This window comes from Pangasianodon hypophthalmus, chromosome 7 (genome assembly GCF_027358585.1).
Source record: "Pangasianodon hypophthalmus isolate fPanHyp1 chromosome 7, fPanHyp1.pri, whole genome shotgun sequence".
NCBI lineage: Eukaryota > Metazoa > Chordata > Actinopteri > Siluriformes > Pangasiidae > Pangasianodon > Pangasianodon hypophthalmus.
This window is the reverse complement of record NC_069716.1, coordinates 12,152,677-12,175,239: the sequence shown is the minus strand read 5'-3', so window position 1 is coordinate 12,175,239 and position 22,563 is coordinate 12,152,677. Positions and strand designations below refer to the sequence as shown.

The window sequence follows — 22,563 nt, the reverse complement described above, 5'->3', positions numbered from 1 at the left end:
AGTGAGCCAACACAAACCCATAAATTAAAACAAATAAAACAAATTCAATTATGACAAAAGAAATGTTGTGATATAAATGGAAGAAGGGCTGGTCTGTCTGTGCATAGCCATATGCCAAATGCCTCAAAACAAATGCCTCAGCTGATGGAAGATTCAGCACAAGCTTATTATTATGCTTATTATTATTATTATTATTATTATTATTATTATTGTTGTACAAAAAAATCTTTGGCATAGAAATGAGTCAAAATAACTTCTATTTCTATTTTCTATTTACCCTGATTATTCATTTAATGCCCCCAGCTGTCTGTGCACTTGAATATTTATAGACTTTTGTGGGAGTCACTAAATGCAAATAGCTGTGTCAGAAATGTGCTTTGCACTTGATGGGTGATCAACATATGCACTCTAGTACATATCAGCATTTCTGTTCAGATTTCCCTTTTGTAAAGAAAAGTTTAGTTCAGTCTGGCTTCACAAACATTTACACGCAACTTTGCTAAAAGACTAATAAATGAGGCCCAATGTCTTTTGAATTTGTACTTATAAATATGAACAAAGTATGCATTTGTAACTATAAACAAAAATATATTTAAAAAACAAAACAGGGAAAAATAGACCTCACAAATGACCAAAATTAGTACTTTGTTGCAAACCTGTTGTTTACCCCAATTACAGTTCTGACATGTCTACAGTAAGTAGACTTCTTACATTTTTTCAGCATGGCAGTTTAATTGTGGCCCATTCCTCTCAGTAAACCCCAAGAGAAACCCTCAGTTCTCCAAAAGAACAAAGGTCCCTCTGATAAACTCGCAATTCCAAAATCCTCCATAAATTTTCAGTGAGATTTGAAATAGGAGATCGGCTAAGCCAGGCCAAGCCTTCTTGAGTTATTTTGTCTGTATTTTTTTTGGCTTGCTGTCTCATTGAAATGTCCATCTTCTCTCCAGCTTCAGGATGATGAATTAAATTCTCCTCTAACATGTCCTGGTACATTGAAATGTCCATTCATGTTTCCTTTGATGATGTGTAATACCTCAGTACCATTTGCAGAGAAGTAGCCCCATATCATGATGGTCCCACCTCCTAATTTCAGTGTGGGCATGGTGTTCTTTCTCCAAACATGACAAATGGAATTCTTGACAGAGTTCTATTTTTGTTTTGTCTGACCAGAGTATATTTTTATAAAATAGCTTGAATTGTTCAAAAGCTTTTAAACATGCATTTCTGTGCTTCTTTTTTGGCAGAGTTCACTGCTCACGGTGTCTGTCTAACTGTTTTTCCTGCTGCTTTCAGGTTGTCTTGCAACTCTTCACAAATGACTGCAGGCTTCTCTCTTACCTTCCTTATCATTAATCTGAGATCACGTTGTGCAATCTTGTGTGGTGCGCCTGTCTGGGGATGACTGTTGTTCGATTAACTTTCCACCTGCATATTATCGAATCAATTGTACTCGCAGGGATGTTTAAGGTAGTTGCTTTGGTTATGCAGCTCTCTCCATTCAAGTGTTGTTTAATTGTGTTGTCCCTGAGAACATCAGGAAGCTCCTTCACTTACACCATGATTGCTACTTGTGTGAAATCTTACCAACCAGTGGCAACGTCTTTAATAATGACACCAGGTGCTATTTGCACGAGAAATTTTTTTGCAGCATTTCTTTCTAGAACTTATTTATTTTTTGTAACCTACTGTTGTACTGGGGGCATGGCTGGCTGCATACGGAGAGGAGGCAGGTTGAACCAGCAAGTAATGCAGGATTATTCTTACCAGTGTATGATTACAGTCAGTCCACATACACTATATTACCAAAAGTATTCGGTCACCCATCCAAATGATCAGAATCAGGTGTCCTAATCACTTGGCCTGGCCACAGGTGTATAAAATCAAGCACTTAGGCATGCAGACTGTTTTTACAAACATTTGTGAAACAATGGGCCGCTCTCAGGAGCTCAGTGAATTCCAGCGTGGAACTGTCATAGGATGCCACCTGTGCAACAAATCCAGTCGTGAAATTTCCTCGCTCCTAAATATTCCACAGTCAACTGTCAGCTTTATCATAACAAAATGGAAGAGTTTGGGAACAACAGCAACTCAGCCACGAAGTGGTAGGCCACGTAAACTGACGGAGAGGGGTCAGCGGATGCTGAAGCGCATAGTGCAAAGAGGTCGTCGACTTTCTTCACAGTCAATTGCTACAGAGCTCCAAACTTCATGTGACCTTCAGATTAGCCAAAGTACAGTACGCAGAGAATGGGTTTCCATGGCCGAGCAGCTGCATCCAAGCCTTACATCACCAAGTGCTATGCAAAGCGTCGGATGCAGTGGTGTAAAGCACGCCGCCACTGGACTCTAGAGCAGTGGAGACGCGTTCTCTGGAGTGATGAATCACGCTTTTCCATCTGGCAATCTGATGGACGAGTCTGGATTTGGAGGTTGCCAGGAGAACGGAACATTTCGGACTGCATTGTGCCGAGTGTGAAATTTGGTGGAGGAGGAATTATGGTGTGGGGTTGTTTTTCAGGAGTTGGGCTTGGCCCCTTAGTTCCAGTGAAAGGAACTTTGAATGCTTCAGGATACCAAAACATTTTGGACAATTCCATGCTCCCAACCTTGTGGGAAGAGTTTGGAGCGGGCCCCTTCCTCTTCCAACATGACTGTGCACCAGTGCACAAAGCAAGGGCCATAAAGACATGGATGACAGAGTCTGGTGTGGATGAACTTGACTGGCCTGCACAGAGTCCTGACCTCAACCCGATAGAACATTTTTGGGATGAATTAGAGCGGAGACTGAGAGCCAGGCCTTCTCGACCAACATCAGTGTGTGACCTCACCAATGCGCTTTTGGAAGAATGGTCAAAAATTCCTATAAACACACTCCTCAACCTTGTGGACAGCCTTCCCAGAAGAGTTGAAGCTGTAATAGCTGCAAAAGGTGGACCGACATCATATTGAACCCTATGGGTTAGGAATGGGATGGCACTTAAGTTCATATGTGAGTCAAGGCAGGTGACCGAATACTTTTGGTAATATAGTGTATGTGTGCTGAAAAGCATTCTGTGGTAAAATAAGAGTGAGCCAAAGCTAAAAGCCTCCACAGTCTTCCTCCACACCCACACACCAGGTACTACAGTGGTGCTGAAACCCAGGAAGGAGGACTCAGACTCTGCAACGTCCCTCGCCAGCCTCTAACAAACCAAACACTGAGCCCTCTTTGACCTGTACAACAAGTAGAAGCTGCAATTCGAAGCCCTCGCTCAGGAGCAGGCCAGAGCCAACAGGCACTCCAGAAGCTTCTGCAGCCCACCACATCTCCAGGTATGTCCATCATCCAAGCATGTGATGCAAAGCTGGCCTCCATAGATGACCCCGAAGCCTACATCAAGCTTTTCAAGCAGACAGCAACTGCGTGGGAATGGCTGGAGGATGAATAGGCTCTGCAACTCCTCCACTTGCGGTTGGGGGAAAACAGCTTGACGCCCAGCAGCTACCATCACAGATGCAGCTGGAGTATCAGAGTATCAAGGCGGTCCTGAGGCGGGTCAGCTAGACACCAGAGGGGCATGACTAATGCTTCCTGTCTCTGCAAGTCACCAATGTCAGCTATGAGGCAGCTGAAGGACTTGTGTTGGCAGTGGTTGCTGGCAGAGTAGCAGGATCCGGAATATGTCCTTGAGCTGGTGGTATGGGAGCAGTTCATCCCTCAACTCCTGACAGGAACAGTGGAGTGAGTCCAGAGCCACCGGCCCTTGTCAAGGGAGTACACGTCAGGGTTATAATCAGACCTCAATTCACCAAAATCTGATTCAAGGCTAGACACTGGGAAGTGCACAATTTAAAAAAAAAAAAAAAAAACAAACAAACAAAAAAACATATCTTGTGTGTTGTTCATACAATCTTAACCTCCCCAACAGGATTTTTGGACTGATCGTACTCTTAGTCTCTGTCTTACTGAACCAGTATAAGGACTTCAACTATAATCACACTAGATAAGGGTGTCTGCCAAATGCTGTAAATGTAAATGATTGGCAAAGGTGAGTTGTGTGCATGGGGATATTCATGTACATCTCCCGATACCTGTATTACATTTCTGGGACCTTTTTCCATTGTTCCACGGTTCCCCCCCCCCCCCGCCAACTGAAGAATAAGGCAAGAATTTGTTAGACACCGCATAGATTTCCTTGCCATGATGACTGGCTAATGAACTATGTGCTGATTTGGGTCCAGGTTTACAGAAACCAACATATCTGGAATTAATTTTGTACTGAAGCTTTCAAATAAAATAATAAAATCCACAAGCAAAATATTAATGATTAAAATGTAAAAAATATCTTGCAACTGTAAGCAATGAGAAATAATTAATTTGTCAAAAAGATTACTCTGAATAACACTGTCACTTTGCTTTAATTTTTTTCTATTTGCAGATTTTTCTGATGATGTTTTTTGCTTCAGGAATCACTCTTCTGCTCCTGCTATCTTCCTTTTGTTTCTGGAATCTTTTTTTGCTTCTGACATTTGCCAAAATTTTTACAGGGGGTGTGTCTTAGAAGGCGTTCACCTTAAATCTCTATTGGTCAACTGATTTTTCAGTGGGAGGTGCTATGAAAGTTAGCCATACTTACCCCATTGGTGATTGTGGCCTGCCCAAGACCAAAAGATCTTGGAGCTGGCTGGCTGGCAATTATTATAGGTTTGTACCTATTTTTTCAGTCACCAGCCCACTGACTGACCTCAATAAAAAGGGGCCGCCAGATCTGTTCCAGAGGATGGAGCTGTGCAAGGAGCCACAGACAGAGCCGTGGACAGCGTCGGCTGCAAGCTGGATGGGGGGCAGGTTTGAGCATCAGTTGTGAATGGAACACGCACACACATGCACCAATCAGCCATAACATCAAAACCTCCTGCCTAATATTGTGTAGGTCCCCTTGTGCCACCAAACCGGCTCTGACTTGTGAAGGCACGGGCTCCACAAGACCTCTGAAGGTGTGCTGTGGTATCAGGTACCACAAGCAGCAGCAGATCTTTTAAGCCCTGTGAGGTGGGGCCTCAGTACTCAGTACTTGTCCAGTACATCCCACAGATGCTTGATCGGCATGAGATCTGGGGAAGTTGGAGGCCAAGTCAACACCTTGAACTCTTTGTCATGTTCCTTAAACCATTCCTGAACAATTTTTGCAGTGTGATAGGGTGCATTATCCTGCTGAAACCAGCCACTGCCATTAGAGAATACTGCCATGAAGGGGTGTATTTGGTCTGCAACAATGTTTAGGTAGGTGGTATATGTCAAAGTAACATTCACATGAATGCCAGGACCTACAGCTCCACGGCCTAGTTCTGATGCGCACGTGTCTTCGGCGGTGGACAGGGGTCAGCATAGGCACTCTGAAAGGTCTGCGGCTATGCAGCTCCATACTCAGCCAGCTAAGATGCACTATGTGTTTGGACACACTTCTATCATAGCCAGCATTAACTTTTTCAGCAATTTGTGCTACAGTAGCTCTTCTGTGGGATCGGACCAGACAGGCTAGCATTCGCTCCCCACATGCATCAATGAGCCTTGGGTGCCCATGACCCTGTTGCCAGTTCACCAGTTGTCCTTGCTTGGACCACTTTTGGTAGGGACTAACCACTGCGTACCCGGAACACCCCACACGACCTACCGTTTTGGAGATGCCCTGACCCAGTTGTCTAGCCATCACAATTTGGCCTTTGTCAAAGTTGCTCAGATCCTTATGCTTGCCCATTTTTCCTGCTTCCATCATATCAACTTCGAGAACTGACTGTTCACTTGCCTAATATATTCCACCCCTTGACAGGTACAACTGTAATGAGATAATCAATATTAAGTTTGTTTGTAAGTTTGTTATATATACACACACACACACACACACACACAGTTGGGTCCATAAATATTTGGACAGTAACACAATTTTGCCTCTGTATTCCACCACAATGGATTTGAAATGATGCATTCAAGATGTGACTGAAGTGTAGACTTTCAGCTTTAATTCAAGGAGTTTAACAAAAATACTGCATTAACTGTTTACGAATTACAGCCACTTTTTCACAGAGTCCCTCCATTTTCACAGGCTCAAAAGTAATTGGACAATTGACTGATAAGCAGTTTCATGGTCAGCTGTGGCCTGTTTCCTCCTTATTTCATGATATATTAAGGAGATAAAAGGTCTGGAGCTGATTCCAAGTGTTGAATTTGCATTTGGTAGCTGTGCTTGGGAACTCTCACAATTGCAGTCCAAAGAGGTGTCGATGCAAGTGAAGGAGACCATCATTAGGCTGAAAAACCAAAAACAGACCTATCAGAGAGATAGCAGAAACTTTAGGAGGGCCAAATCAACAATTTGGTACATTCTTAAAAAGAAGGAATGCACTGGCGAGCTCAGCAACACCAAAAGGCCTGGGAGACCACAGAAAACAACTAAAGTGGATGATTGCAGAATTCTTTTCTAATTGAAGAACAACCCCTTCACAACATCTAGCCAAGTCAGGAACACTCTGGAGGAGGTAGGCCTATCATTGTCAAAGTCTACAATCAAGAGCCACCTTCATGAATGTAAATATAGACGGATAACCTCAAGATGCAAACCGCTGGTAACACTCAAAACACAAAGGCCAGATTAGACTTTGCCAAAAAACCTCTAAAAAAAAAGCCTGACCAGTTCTGATGCAAGATTAACTTGTACCAGAATGATGGGAAGAGAAAAGTATGGAGAAGGAAAGGCAGGGCTCATGATCCAAAGCATACCACATCATCCGTCAAACATGTGGAGGCAGTGTTATGGCATGGGCATGTTTGGCTGCCAATGGAACTGGGTCACTGGGGTTTATTGATAATGTGACTGTTGATAGAAGTAGCAGGATGAATTCTGAAGTGTACAGAGCTATACTTTCTGCTCAGATTCAGTCAAATGCTGCAAAACTGATAGGACAGCACTTCACAGTACAGATGGATAACAACCCAAAACATACTGTGAAAGCAGCCCAAGAACTTGGAAATTAAATGTTCTTAAATGGCTGAGTCAGTCACCTGACCTCAACCCAACTGAGCTGCTTTTCACTTACTGAAGACAAATCTGAAGGCAGAATGACCCACAAACAAGCAGCAACTGAAGATGGCTGCAGTAAAGACCTGGCAAATCATCTCATGGGAGGAAACTCAGCATTTGGTGATGTCCATGGGGTCCAGACTTCAGGCAGTCATTGACTGCAAAGGATTTACCTCCAAGTAATAAAAATAATCCTAATATTTATGATTATATTAGTTTGTCCCATTACTTTTTGAGCCTGTGAAAATGGAGGAACTCTGTAAAAAATGGCTGTAATTCCTAAACGGTTAATGCAATATTTTTGTTAAACCCCTTGAATTAAAGCTGAAAGTCTACGCTTCAGTCACATCTTGACTGCTTCATTTCAAATCCACTGTGGTGGTGTACAGAGGCAAAATTACCAAAACTGTGTCACTGTCCCAATATTTATGGACCTGACTGTATATACATTATATATATATATATATACACACATATACACATATACACACACACATATATATATACACAAACTATATAGCCAGAACTGTGTAAATTTGAAGTGGATATATGTACTTAAGGTATATACAGTGGATATAAAAAGTCTACACACCCCTGTTAAAATGCCAGGCTTCTGTGATGTAAAAAAATGAGACCAAGATAAATCATTTCAGAAATTTTCCCACCCTTAATGTGACCTATAACCTGTACAACTCAATTGAAAAACAAACTGAAATCTTTTAGGTTGGGCGAGTAAAAATAAAAAACCAAAATAATGTGGTTGCATAAGTGTGCACAGCCTTAAACTAATACTTTGTTGAAGCACCTTTTGATTTTATTTGGGTATGAGTCTATCAGCATGGCACATCTTGACTTGGCAATATTCCCCCACTCTTCCTTGCAAAAACGCGCCAAATCTGTCAGATTGCGAGGGCATCTCCTGTGCACAGCCCTCTTCAGATCACCCCACAGATTTTCAATTGGATTCAGGTCTGGGCTCTGACTGGGCCATTCCAAAACTTTAATTTTCTTGCAAGATTAACTTGTAACAGAATAACGGGAAGAGAAGAGTACAGAGAAGCAAAGGCAGGGCTCATGATCCAAAGCATACCACATCATCTGTCAAACATGTGGAAGTGTTATGGCATGTGCATGTACAGCTGCCAACGGAACTGGGTCACTGGTGTTTATTGATGATGTGACTGCTGATAGAAGTAGCAGGATGAATTCTGAAGTGTATAGAGATATACTTTCTGCTCAGATTCAGTCAAATGCTGCAAAACTGATAGGACAGCGCTTCACAGTATAGATGGATAATGACCCAAATCATACAGTGAAAGCAACCCAAGAGCTTCTTAAGGCAGAGAAATGGAATGTTCTTAAATGGCTGAGTCACCTGAACTCAATGCAATGGAGCATGTTTTCACTTACTTTAGACAAAAGTGAAGATGGAAAGACCCACAAACAAGCAGCAAAGGAATAAATTCACATATTTACAATTTATTTTGGTTTAATTTAATTTGAATTTATTAATTTCTGTAAAGCCGCTTTGTGACAATGTCCATTGTTAAAAGCGCTATACAAAAAAATTGAATTGAATCAAAGGCCGGGCAAAGTATCTCAAGGGAGGAAATTCAGCATTTGGTGATGTCCATGAGTTCAATCAGGAGAGAACCAAAAAAGAATAAAACACTGTGAAAGCCATCATCAACAAGTGGAGAAAATGGGGCACCATAGTGACATTACCAAGTACAGGACATCCCTCCAAAATTGGCGACAGGACAAGAAAAACCTTGTCCTGGGAGTTACCTCCCTGAGAGACTTACGGCAACACTTAAGGAGCTGTCGGAATATCTGACAAGTCATTCTCTGCGCGCAACAACAATCTCTCGTATTCTTCACGATGGGACTATGGGATAGGGTGGCTAGATATAAGCCCTTTGCTATGTTGGTAGATTGAGTGCTGTATTACAAGCAAAAGGTTCTTTAACAAAGTATTCGTTAATAGGGGTTATTAGTTATTAAGGCTGTGTATACTTTAGCAACAAGGTTTTTTAATTTTTCCTAAAACATTTCTGTTTGTATTTCACTTGAATTTTGTTGGATACTATATCATAAAAATCCGACATCCTTAATCTTGGTTTCATTTTTACAATCACAAAAACCTGCAATTTTAACATAGGTGTGTATGTGTGATTTGTGTGAATTGGTCAGACCATCCATATAGTAGGTAGTGGTGTACACCTAAAACGTGGGCAAGCAAACCATTAATAAATTCAACTCAAGCCATCTACTGTACCTAATAACTGGACAACGGATATTAGCAAAGAAGGTCATTTACATTTTTAAAGAGTGTAAACCAATGATCTTCTGTTGGAGTAGCCAAATGGAGGTATGAAAAGCCCAGTAAAATGAATTGGCGGGCTACTGGTGAGTTAGTGCTACTGGTTATTCATAGCGCAGGAATATTAACTGATTCATCTTCTGGTCTAGAGCCTATCCAGGAACATTGTGCATGAGCCAGACATACAACCTGGATGTGACACCAGAGTACTGCAGTGTTGGAAATAAAATTTAACAAGCCATCTATTTTCTCTGAATTTATTAATGGGTTACTTGGCCATGTTTTAGGTGTAAACCACTACATATGATACAGACGATCTGAGGGACTTCCATAAATGTGCATTTTTAATAAGGGGGTCATGTCAATCGGTGAGCAGAAATTATACTATTGGCTTGGCCTAATACATGGTTCATCAGAACAAAGATTCAATATTCAGTCAGTTCACAAAAAGAAAAAAAAAAAAAAAGAAGAAGATGACAATCAAAACTGACCTGGTTTGAGAGTCTGCCAGTTGGGGCTCGGATCAAACACATCCAAATTCTTGGGATCAGGCTCATGAGTGTCCTCTGCTTTATTAAATTCATTCAAGTTCTCTGTAATGGTGAGAGCTACAGGAAACTGCAAAACACACAAGATACATGTGTAGTTATGTGTACACATTATTTACAATATATAAGGAATAACACGACAGACTGTGCAGGTATAAGAAAATAATGCGTTCCCAGGGTTACCACCCCCTATAATTACAACAATTACAATGTTTTATTAATTAATGACATGTCACGCATTTTAACACTTAATAGTTAGCTTTAATGTCGTGGAACTTCTGTGTTAGTTCCTGTTATGACTTATGTTATAGCCACGACAAACAGTTGTTCCCTCACCAGCTTTTTTTCCTCCTTCACCGTTTCACCCTCGCTTGCTGGATTGACTGACTCGAGTGGATCTTTCTCTCTCTCTCTCTCTCTCTCTCTCAAAAAACACAGCCTGCCATTTTACCAAGAAACTGGACAACAAACTACTCTGTACTGACTTTCCTGTGCTGGGAAAAACTGCAAAACACTGTGACTGTTGCAGAGCACTTACAACCTAGACACCTTTTATAAATGTTAAATAAATGTCTACTAACAAAAAACATCACAACAACGATTATTTTTATTTATTACATTTTATTTCTTGAACATGTTTTTTTTAATCCATTTATTATTATTAGTCTTAGATTATGTTGAGTGTCTGCCATACATGTCCCTGTGTGTGAGCTGTTACTATAGAAACAATAAGGTATTAAACAAGCACACTAATATTAACCCGTTGTTCGTGTCACAGCTGGAACTGCTGTCTCAGCTGTGTTGTTATACAAAAATACTTCATACCTTTGTGGTTGTTGAACATGCCATTCCAAAACCATGGACATTAATATAGAGTTGGCCCTCCTTGCTGCTATAACAGCCTCCACATTTCTGGGAAGGCTTTCCAACAGATTTTAGATTTCGTGCCCATTCAGCCTCAAGAGCATTAGTGAGGTCAGGCACTTATGTTGAGCGAGAAGGCCTGGCAGGCATTTGGCATTCCAATTCATCTCAAAAGTGTTCACTGTGGTTGTGGTCAGGGCTTTGTTGAGGCCACTCAAATTCCTCAACACAAACCATGTCTTAAATAGAGCTCACTTTGTGCACAGGGCACTGTCATGGTGGAACAGGTTTCTGCTCATCCCCGTAGTTTCACTGAAAGGAAATCTTAATGCTACAGTATACAAAGACATTTTAGACAATTTTGTACTTCCAAATTTGTGGAAACAGTTTGAGGAAGTATGTGGATACCACACCTAATTATTGAGTTCAGGTGTTTTCGCCATATCTACTGCTAAAAGATATATACAGTGGGGATCGAAGGTTTGGGCACCCCAGGTAAAAATTTGTATTAATGTGCATAAAGAAGCCAAGGAAAGATGGAAAAATCTCCAAAAGGCATCAAATTACAGATTAGACATTCTTATTATTGTCAGAAAAAGTTAGATTTTATTTCCATCATTTACACTTTCAAAATAACAGAAAACAAAAAAATGGCATCTGCAAAAGTTTGGGCACCCTGCAGAGTTAATATCTTGTACTGCCCCCTTTGGCAAGTATCACAGCTTGTAAACGCAACCCCAAAGCATGATTGATCCACCCCCATGCTTAACAGTTGGACAGAGGTTCTTTTCATTAAATTCTGTGCCCTTTCTTCTCCATCGTACCTTTGCTCATTCCAGCCAAAAAGTTCTATTTTAACCTCATCGGTCCACAGAACTTGTTTCCAAAATGCATCAGGCTTGTCTATATGTTCATTTGCAAACTTCAAACGCTGATTTTTGTGGTGAGGACGTAGAAGAGGTTTTCTTCTGATGACTCTTCCATGAAGACCATATTTGTACAAGTATCTCTTTATAGTGGAATAGTGTACCACAACTCCAGTGTCTGCCAGATCTTTCTGGAGGGATCGTGCAGTCAAACGTGGGTTTTGACTTGCTTTTCTCACAATCCTGCGAGCTGTTCTGTCTGATATTTTTCTTGGTCTTCCAGATCTTGCTTTAACTTCCACTGTTCCTGATGACTGCCATTTCTTAATTACATTCCGAACAGAGGATATTGGCATCTGAAAACGCTTTGCTATCTTCTTATAGCCTTCTCCTGCTTTGTGAGCGTCAACTATTTTCAGTTTTCTAGACAACTGCTTAGAAGAACCCATGGTGCTGATTGTTGGGGCAAGGTCAGATGAGTCTGGGCATTTAAAACCTTTGAGATTGACATCACCTGGTCTTTCCAGACGATGATTGAGAACAATCCATGACACTGTCAGGTCTCAGCTTTCCAAAGGGGGCAGTGCATGCTATAAACTCTGCAGGGTGCCCAAACTTTTGCAGACGCCTTTTTTTGTTTTCTGTTATTTTGAAAGTGTAAATGATGGAAATAAAATCTAACTTTTTTTGACATATTATAAGAATGTCTAATCTGTAATTTGATGCCTTTTGGAGATTTTTCCATCTTTCCTTGGCTTCTTTATGCACGTTAATACAAATTTTTACCTGGGGTGCCCAAACTTTCGATCCCCACTGTAAAACCAAGCACATAGCCATGCAATCTCCATAGACAAATACTGGCAGTAGAATGTGTCATAGTGAAGAGCTCAGTGACCTATCTGTCACAGGATGCCACTTTTGCCACAAGTCAGATCACAAAATTTCTGCCTTATTAGATCTGCCCTAGTCAACTGTAACCGCTATTATAGTTAAATGGAAGCATCTATGAGCAACAACAGTTTCTGTGGTAGACTACAGAAACTCACAGAGTGGGGCCACTGTGTGCTGAAGCAAGCAGAGCTTAAAAATCGCCCATTCTCTGTTGCATCACTCACTACAGAGTTCCAAACTGCCTCTGGAAAGAACAGCAGCACAAGAACTGTGTGTTGGGAGCTTCACAAAATGAGTTACCATGGCCAAGAAGTTGCACACAAACCTAAGAGCACTATATGCATCGCTAAGAGTCAGCTGGAGTGGTGAAAAGCATCACTGGACTTTGGAGCAGGAAAAGTGTTCTCTGGACTGATGAATCACTCTTCGCTATCAGGCAGTCTGATGGATGAATCTAGGTTTGGCAGATATCTGAATACTACCTACCGGAATGCATAATGCCAACAGTAATGTTTGGTGGAGGAGGGTAGCAATATCATTGCCCTTAATTCCAGTGAAAGGCAATGATAATGCTACTGCATACATATATATTTTAGACATTTGTATGCTTCCAAATTTGTGGCAATAGTTTGGGGAAAGCCCTTTCCTGTTCCAGCATGACAGTGCCCCTATGCGTTAAAGAAGGTCTATACAGACATGGATTGATGAGTTTGGTCTGGAGGAACTCCAGTGGTCTGCACAGAGCTGGATGCAGTGAACACCTTCCGGATGAACTGAAACATCGATTGCGAGCCAGGCCTTCTCATCCAATAGTGCCTCACTTCAAATGCTCTTTTGACGAAGCACGCACCAATTCCTACAGACAGCCCATAGTAGGCACAGAGGGTTTGGGGGGGTCGGGGGGGGGGGGGGGGGGGGGGGGGGGTCTTTCTGCCTGAAAATAACTTCATAATAATGCCCATGGTTTCGGAATTTGCAAACATTTCTAAAAAACTTGTCGCTTTGTCATTATGAGTTATTGTGTGTAGAATGATGGTCAAAAAAGTAAACCTAATCCATTTTAAATCACTTCATAATTACCACCTCTGAAGTTGTATACACCAATGACTGTATATATGAGTGGAAACAGTGGTACAACTGTACAACAACAAAAAACTTCATCAGGGGAAAAAGTGGAAGGTTTTTGACTGGCAGACCTTAACCCAATTGAGCATGCATTGTGTTTGGAGACTGAAGGGAAAACCTGGGTGCCTGGGTAAGTTTATATTCAGTTTGGCACAGCTGACACGATCTTTCTGGAGATTTCTGGGGTGGCTCTTAAAAACCTTAGTCTGGAGACCTGATGTTAATCAAAGTAATGTAAATATAAGTAGCTAATGTAATGTACAACCTGAAAATATATTGGTAAACAGTAGTCAACATTTACACTTAATACAACATATTTTAATGAAATATCACTGCTCTCATGATTTTCATCTAGCTCTGACACCAGCAATAAGTTACCCATCTGAATGGTGGTTAAGTGTGCTCCTTTATGCTCCACTTGTTCTGTTGGTGGAGTACTGATTTCCATTTAAAAAAAAAAAAGGAAACAATAAAAATTGACATTTGAGATATTACAACAAAAGTTTCCTTTTTTTAAATATATTTTTGAGAAGAAGAAATTATATCAAGATATGTCTAAGAATGATCTCTAGGCCAGTTTCAATATTCAAACCAAATTAATATTGTGACACCTAGCGAGCTATTTTTTCATCTTCCCTTCAAGTTGTTTCAGTTTCAGTAGCAACTCCTAGATAGAAACTGCAAAGACCTCCCCACTGAGGGTCTGTTTGAGCAGTTTACAGCAGAACAAGACATGGCTTTGTTACAGAACAGTCAAAGTTGTCAAGTGGCTTTATTGTCATTTCAACCATGTACAGCTAGTACAGTACACAGTGAAATGAAACAATGTTCCTCCAGGACAATGGTGCTACAGAAAACACAGAACTACATGAGACTACACATTACTACATAAAGTGCATGTGCAAACAGTACAAGACAGTACAAATAACTACTAAAACAGGACAGTAGGCACAGTAAGAGACAGTTCAGCAGTACACAGCTCTAGTGTGAAAGTGCCAGATAACAGATATAACAAAGGGAGTGGAATGATGTTCAGCTGAGTGTAAGTGTGTGTGTTTTGTCAGTCCAGTCTCTGAGTATTGAGGAGTCTGATGGCTTGGGGGGAAGAAACTGTTACATTCTGGCCTTGAGGGCCCAAATGCTTCAGTACATTTTGCCAGATGGCAGGAGGGTGAAGAGTTTGTGTGAAGGGTGCGTGGGGTCATCCACAATGCTGGTGGCTTTGTGGATGCAGCGTGTGGTGTAAATGTCTGTGCTGGAGGGAAGAGAGACCCCAGTGATCACAGCTGTAAATCATGTAAATCAGAAGTTTCCAAACTTTTTGGGCAAAAAAAAAAAAAAAAAAAAAACCTAAATGGACATTATTAATTTTCTATGACTCCAAGCCTTGATCACCCTACATTTTTTTCAATTTTATCAAGTACCACACAGCCATGGGAAAGAAAGTACATTCATGTTCTATTTTAGATTTTTATTTATCCTCACCAACATCTATAAACAAACAAATTTCCTCAGAAGACCAAAAAAAAAAAAAAAAAAAAAAAAAAAAAAAAAAACAGATTTCACTATGTAGTCATTTTTCCCCCAAAAGTAAACCAGCATTCAGAAGCAAGGTATAAGAAAACACAAATACAACCTTCCTAGTTCCACAATCATTAGCAGCCAGGTGTTGCTAATGAAACTCAGAAGATTAGTTAATCATCAAGAAGTGAGAAGAGATCAAGGTGTTGGAATGGCCAAGTCAAAGTTCAGACCTCAAAACCACTGCAATGCTGTGGCAGGATCTTGTGGCAAGAGAGCTGTGCATAAATGCCTTCAAACATGAACTGAAGCAGTATTATAAAGAAGAGTGGGCCAAAATTTCTCCAAAATGATGAGACACACTCCTACAGAATTTACTTGGTTATTGTTGCTAAATGTGGTTTTACATGTTACTTAATGTAAAATAAGGGTGTACTTATTTTCCCCCGACCAGTTTTCTGAATGTTGGTTTGTTTTTCAGGAAAAAATGACTATACATTGAACTTATTTATTTATTTAGTCACCTGAGGTTATCTGTTTATAGAATTTGTTGAAGACCACACAATTGTTATTTAGGCCCTGATAAATAAAAACACAGAATTGAATGAGGGTGTACTTTCTTTTTTCCCCATGAGTGCATGTATGTGTAACGTAAGTGACTAAAAATATTCCTTGAATCGACTTACCATTCTAGTAGTTAGTGTTGTGCTATACAAAAATAATCCATGCAGGGGTGGTGTTTTATGATCTGATCTGAAGCAGTGGAGCCTGATTTATAATTGACACATGACTGTGCATGCATGTGCACAAGCTGTGGCAATGCGAGCAGCATTGTTCACGCACTCGCCTGCCTATCTTATGTACATCTGGAGGATGGGGTAGATGGATGGGGAAGGTTGTCTTGCTCTATTGCTGAATTCCAATGCTTACTGCAGCATGTCAGGATAGTGGAAAAAATAGAAATAGCATGTACACTCTTCTTTTATATGTGGCTTGACTGAATGGGACTCCCAGATATCCCAGAAATCTCCCATTTCCCATTTGTAAAACAAAAGACCCTCATGGGGTCGCTATCCCTAGTTGGGGGACCCCTGTTGTAAATCATTGGTACAAAGTTTGTAAGATTTCATATGAAGTTTGATGGGCAGTAGTCCCAGTAAGAGCTTCAGGTGCATGTTGGAAAGTGCATGCGCATTCATGAGGCTAGACTGTAATTTCTAGCTGTACTTCAGCCAACCCAAAACAATCAATCACCTCTTCAACCGAACCAATTATTATCAAATAACTTTTATAAACGCCATTTACTGTATGGAAAAATACTGGGGGAAATATTAAAGTCAAATTTAAGTAAATTTGGCTAGGTTTCCATTATCTTAAATGGGAATTTTGGCGGGCGGGGACACTAGAAGACCTCGGACACATTTTGCATTTTGGCTTCACTTCTGAACTCCTGTTACAACGTCCACCCAATACAGTCGTTGGTGCGCACGAACATCCGAGGATCTGAAGGCAGCATATACAGTACTTCCCCTGTATTCCCCCTACAACGCACAAATATGAGATGTGATACTCACCTTTTCAGTGTGGGCACAGATAAGAAGCACACTTAAGTACACGATGAATCCAACTATGAATATACTGAAATTATCTTTCATTATGACTGACAATTATAATCAGTAACGTTAAAATACAATTGTTTTGCTGATGATTGTAGGACTAACAAAAAAGTATAACTTTACGACAAAAATCACCCTGACAAATCCAAACGCAACACGTAATAAACGTTAAGCCAATCGTATTATCGGACGTGTATTTTTTTTTTTGCAAGAACCATCAAGAACCGTATTTAACAGCGCTGATTATTATCCGAGTATATCATTTAGAATATTTGAGATAAGTATAACGCGCAGTACTAACGGCAGATATACCTATCTATACCGAAACTGCACTTTTCAAAGTTTCTTTTTCTTAATCTCGTTTGTGCAATCCGTCCTTACAAGCCACACACACCACGACAACTTCTTTTCCTTCTTCTTCCGCTGCTTCCGCTTTTTCTTCTTCTTGGTGTTTTAATGGCGGATGGCATACAACTTTTAGGTGCATTACCGCCACCTACTGATTAAGAGTGTGGGTCAGGATCATAGTCTACCCTTGAAATCACTATATTCTATTATATAATCCCGTGTCCTTCAAATACCGCATTAAAAATTGAAAGTTTTTAATCCCCTGATTTACTCCCCAAAATGTTCAAATCAAATCAAACTTCTCTTTATTTTCCTTGAGGTCATCAATCAGTATCTTTCTTTCCTTGCCGTATCTTGGACATTTCATTATAACATGCTCTACATTTTCCTCTTGATTACAATATTCACATTTTCCAGTTTCATGTCTCCCTATTCTTTTCAAACTGCCATTAGGAGCAGTACGCCCAAATCTAAGCCTTGAGACTATAGTTTCCTCATGTCTATTTCTTCCTATTACTCTATATTTACCAACAATTCTTTGAATGCTATAAAACCATCTCCCTGTTCTTTCTTCTTCCCAATATTTCTGCCATCTATTCTTCACATGTTGTTTGATTAAACACTTCATTTCACTCTTACCATATTTTATTTGCATATCTATGTCTACTTTCTTTGTTGCTTCCTTTGCATATTCGTCTGCCAACTCATTTCCTTCTACTCCCACATGCGCTGGTATCCAACAGAAAGCTACATATATTCCCATTATCTGGATCCTATATATTGTTTGAAGAATCTCAATCATTATATCTGCTCTGCTCTCTGAATGACATGTTTTAATTGTAATTAAAGATGAACTTGAATCAGAACATATGAGTGTCCGGCAGTGGCTTATTTTCCTCCACACATTGCAATGCCAGTAAAATTGCAATCATTCCACCAGTACATACTGACAGATTATCTGTGATTCTTTTACCGACTTTGACATTAAATTCTGGGATACTGAATGCCACACCTACTTTGTCTTCCATATTTTTCGATGCATCAGAATATATTTGAACCATAATAATAATAATAACCATAATAATTTTCATGAATGTACTTATGTGTTATTTGAGCATTTGATTTTAACTCATGCTTATTTTCCTTACTTAACAATGTCATATCTACCGTAGGTTGAGATATTATCCACAGAGGGATTGTTGACCATGGAACTGTAGGGCTTATTGGAGTTTCACCAATTTCCATTTCTTTTACCACTCTAAGCACTTCCCATCCAAAACCATCCATTTCTTTCTTTCCTTTTTCCCAGAAAGGTTTTAGAACTACCCTAGCTGGGTGTTCTTGATTATGTCCTCTTATACTGACCCAATATCTTAGTGACAGTTCAATTCATCTAAGATCTAAAGGCACTTCTCCCATTTCAATCTGCAAGGCTGCAGTTGGTGTAGATCTCATCGCCCCGTATAATCTTAATACCTTGTACTGAACTTTATCCACCTCTTTTAACACAGTATTAGCAGCAGATTGATACTCCCATAATCAAATACAGATCGTATCAAACCCGTATATATATTTCTCAGAGCCATCCTCTCAGCCCCCCTTCTTTCCCCACTAAACATCTCATAACATTCATTACCTTTTTACATTTATCAACAATTTTTTGAATGTGTATTTTAAACATGAGTTTCTCATGAAACCATATACTCAAAAATTTAAAACATGATACTCTTTCTATTTCTTGATCATATAATTTCAATTTTACCTCTTTACTAAGAATAAAGTTTTTGTTTTTTCAACAGAGAATCTAAAACCCCACTTACATGAACACCTTTCTACTTCTGTGATTGCTTCTTGCACTTTTCTTACCATAAACTCTATATTCCTCCCTCATTTCCAGATTGCACCATCATCTGCATAAAGAGAAATTCCTATTCCTTTTTCAATACTTAAAAACACATCATTAATCATAATAGAGAATAATAAAGGACTAATTATACTTCCTTGTGGTGTTCCATTTTCTACATTTATCTCTGAAAATTCTTTTCCAATCTTTACTTGAATATATCTTCCAAATAGAAAACCCTTAATCCATCTTATAATTTTTCCTTTAACTCCTGATTTTCTCAATTTAATTATTAACCCTTCTTTCCACATCATATCATTCAAGCTTTCTCAATGTCAAAAAATACTGCCACTACACTTTCTCTATTCTCCTGAGCTCTTTGTATTTCATGTTCCAGACATACTGTAGGGTCCATAGTACATCTACCTTTTCTAAATCCACTTTGATAATTACAAATATTCCCTTTAGTTTCCATAAAATATGTTAATCTCTGGTTTAATTTTTTTCCATTACCTTAAATAAGTGCGAAGTAAGAGAAATTGGCCTGTAATCACTTGGCCTTTTACCTTCTTTCCCAGCTTTACGTATTGGAACTACTACAGCTTCTTTCCAGCAACTAGGTAGTTGTCCCTTTTCCTAAACCTTATTATATAACTCTAAAAGAATACTTTTTGATGATTCACTTAAGTTTTTTAACATTATATAGCATACCTGATCTTTACCCGGCGCTGATCTTTAACCTAGTACGTCTTAATGCATTATTTAATTCTCCTATTGTTAATGGCAAATTAAGTATATCATCTACCTCTTTATCTTCCATAATTAATTCACTGTATCATAATGCTGTTTCCTCTTGTCCTTTCCTCCCTTCTTCACTGATATTATCCGAGCTATGGATTTTGACAAATGTTTTCATAATCATTTCCGCTTTCTCCTTCTCTGTCACTGCTGTGCCTTCATTATTTATTAATGTATGATATCTAAACTCTCTCCTAATTCCATTCAATTTCCTTATCATACCCCATACTTTATAAATATCTGTTCCTCTTCCCACTGAATCAGAAAATGATCTCCAATATTCCCTTTTTGCTGTTTTAATAGTTCTTTTTATCTTTGCCTGCATCTTTTTAAACTTGATTAAATCTTCAAAATTGTGTTTTCTTTTAAGTATTTTAAAAACTTTGTTCCTTTCTTTTATTACTTTCCCACATTCTTCCGTCCACCATGGGACAATCTTTTTTCTCCTGTTCCCTAAACTTCTTGGAATTGATTGTTTTGCTGCTTCCATTGTAACTCCACTAACTACTCGATTTAATTCCTCTATTTCCTCATCAACATTAATCACTCCCATCATTTCATCACTTATCCCCCTGAATTTCACCCAATCTGCCTTACTAAATACCCATCTTTCTGTCCCATCTGACTCATTTATTTCATTTCTTATACCTATTTCTATAAAAAATTGGATAATGATCGCTTCCTAACGTACTATCTTTATTAACTTCCCACCAACATAACCCTGCTATAGCTTCCAATACAACTGTAATATCAACTGCCATTTCCTTCCCATTTACCACATTTATTCTAGTACCGGCTCCATTGTTTACACATACTAAATCTTTTAGTTCCATTAATTCCTCTATTACTTCCCCATTTGAATCATTATAACTATCCCACAACGTATTATGCCCATTAAAATCTCCACAACAAATAACTTTACCCTCTAAATTTATTGCAAGTTCCTCTAAGTTTTCCAATGTTAGTTTCTTACAAGGATTATAATAATTTACTATTTTAATATTTCCTTAATTTGTCCAAACTTCTACTATTATAAATTCCAATTAATTTCCTTTTACCATTACATTATTACGCACATTCTGTTTGATAAAAGTACCACATCGCCCCCCCATTACCCTTGTCTCTATCTCTCCTATCATAACCTGCTATTATAAAATCTAAAAATGGTTTCAATCAAGTTTCTTGGATGCAAATTATGTCCGGTTTTATTTCTAAGTCACTGATAAAACTTTTGAATTCCTGTCCATTTGCCAATAGACTTCTTGCATTTCATTAAATTATATACATTAACTCTATCCAATTTGGCCTGAAGACTTTTCTTCCGACTCAAGTCTTCTGGTAATTTGTTCCCAAGAGAGGTTTCTGACTCACAAGAATTTCTCAGCACCTTTTGTAATAACTTTAATCTTCTCTGTTTTATGTTTTACCTGATCAGTACAATTGATAACATATGCTATGAACAAAATCAAATTTTCTATGTTCATTGATACCTCTTTTAGGTTTCTCCCATTATCCTGGGTTCTTACATCCTTGGCTGTCCCCTCCTTCGTTTTTTCTTCTGGAATTTTTTTAACTGCCTCTGCATAACTTATTATTATTCTTTGTTTTAATTTGTTGGACCTCCACCACTCTTTTCCTTACCTCACACCATCCATATGTTACACTATGATCTCCACCACAGTTACAACACGCTGCCTTCACATTTCCCCACATTCCTCATACCTATGCTCTCCCCCACATTTTGCATATCTTTGTTTTCCTCTACACACTGCAGCAATATGTCCATATATCTGACATTTGTAACACCTAAGAGGTGGTGGAACATATTCTCTGACATAGTAGATCATGTATCCTATTTTAATCCTTTCTGGATGTTTTTCATCCTGAAAGTCAATTAACACAGACAAACTGGCAATTTGTTTTCAATTTACTGTTTTATTTAATCTTCTCACATTCGTCACTATTCCTCCTAGAATATTCTATTTGATGTTGTCCAAAAAAAAACTCTTCGACTGGAATACCCCATATTACTCCCCGTGTCCCCGTTTGTCCATGTATTACTTTTTCATCCACTACAGTCTTCTTGCATACACTTCCAATAAGTAACGCTTTATTCCTTTGTTCCTCTCTCTTACATTTGATCAATATATTCCCGTCATAAAGGATTTTTGCCATTTCTATCTCTCCCAGCTTCTTCTTTAACTCCTTGGTAAGTGCAATTGGACTTAAACCTATGTTTCATCTTCTTTCCTCACTAAAAAGTATTATCTTAAATTCTTCCCTTTCCAATTTTGTCCGAATCGTCCGCTCATTTTCCTCAAAACTACTTTCTTCCAACCCCCCCCCCCCCCCCCTTTTTTTTAACCTATGTTATTTATGCTTCTATGCCCTCCTTCCTGACTTCTTCCTATATCCCACTCTTTTTCACCCCCTACCGCCACCCATTCTTCACTATTCATGTCATCATCCTCATACCAAGATCCTTCTCTCCTGACCCATTCACTAACCAGTTCATGCCTTCCGCCTTCCTCCAAATTTGCGGACTCATACGATCTCCTCTCAGATTGTCACGATCCAGCAATGTTGTGGTTTGTTTTCCCGCGACCCCCTGTCCGCCCGTCTATGGGCGCCGCCATCTTCCCTCCATGTCTGCTTCCGCTTCTTCTTCTTCGTCATCTTTTATGACGCAAGGTTATTGTGCTTTACCGCCACCTACTGAACTGGTGTGTTTGCTTGGAGAATGTTTATGTCGAGGAAAC

The 22,563-nt window shown here is 39.4% G+C and overlaps 1 protein-coding gene across 5 annotated transcripts in view; it reads right to left on the bottom strand.

The window, feature by feature from the left end:
- The window catches only part of sil1 (SIL1 nucleotide exchange factor), a 32,929-nt gene extending 15,612 nt beyond the window's left edge, over nucleotides 1–17,317 (bottom strand). For 2 of the 5 annotated variants that reach the window (XM_034306065.1, XM_053235568.1), the window contains exons 1-2: nucleotides 17,210–17,317; nucleotides 9,876–10,002 (exon numbers count right to left, since the gene is read on the bottom strand). In XM_034306065.1, coding sequence (XP_034161956.1) covers nucleotides 9,876–10,002; nucleotides 17,210–17,302 — 220 coding nt within the window. In that variant the 5' untranslated portion in view covers nucleotides 17,303–17,317. Of the gene's footprint in view, nucleotides 1–5,789; nucleotides 5,820–9,875; nucleotides 10,003–16,773 lie in introns of all 5 variants that reach the window. The other 3 variants (XM_034306064.1, XM_026940501.3, XM_053235567.1) reach the window with 3 other exon arrangements.
- Between the last annotated feature and the right edge of the window lie 5,246 nt (nucleotides 17,318–22,563).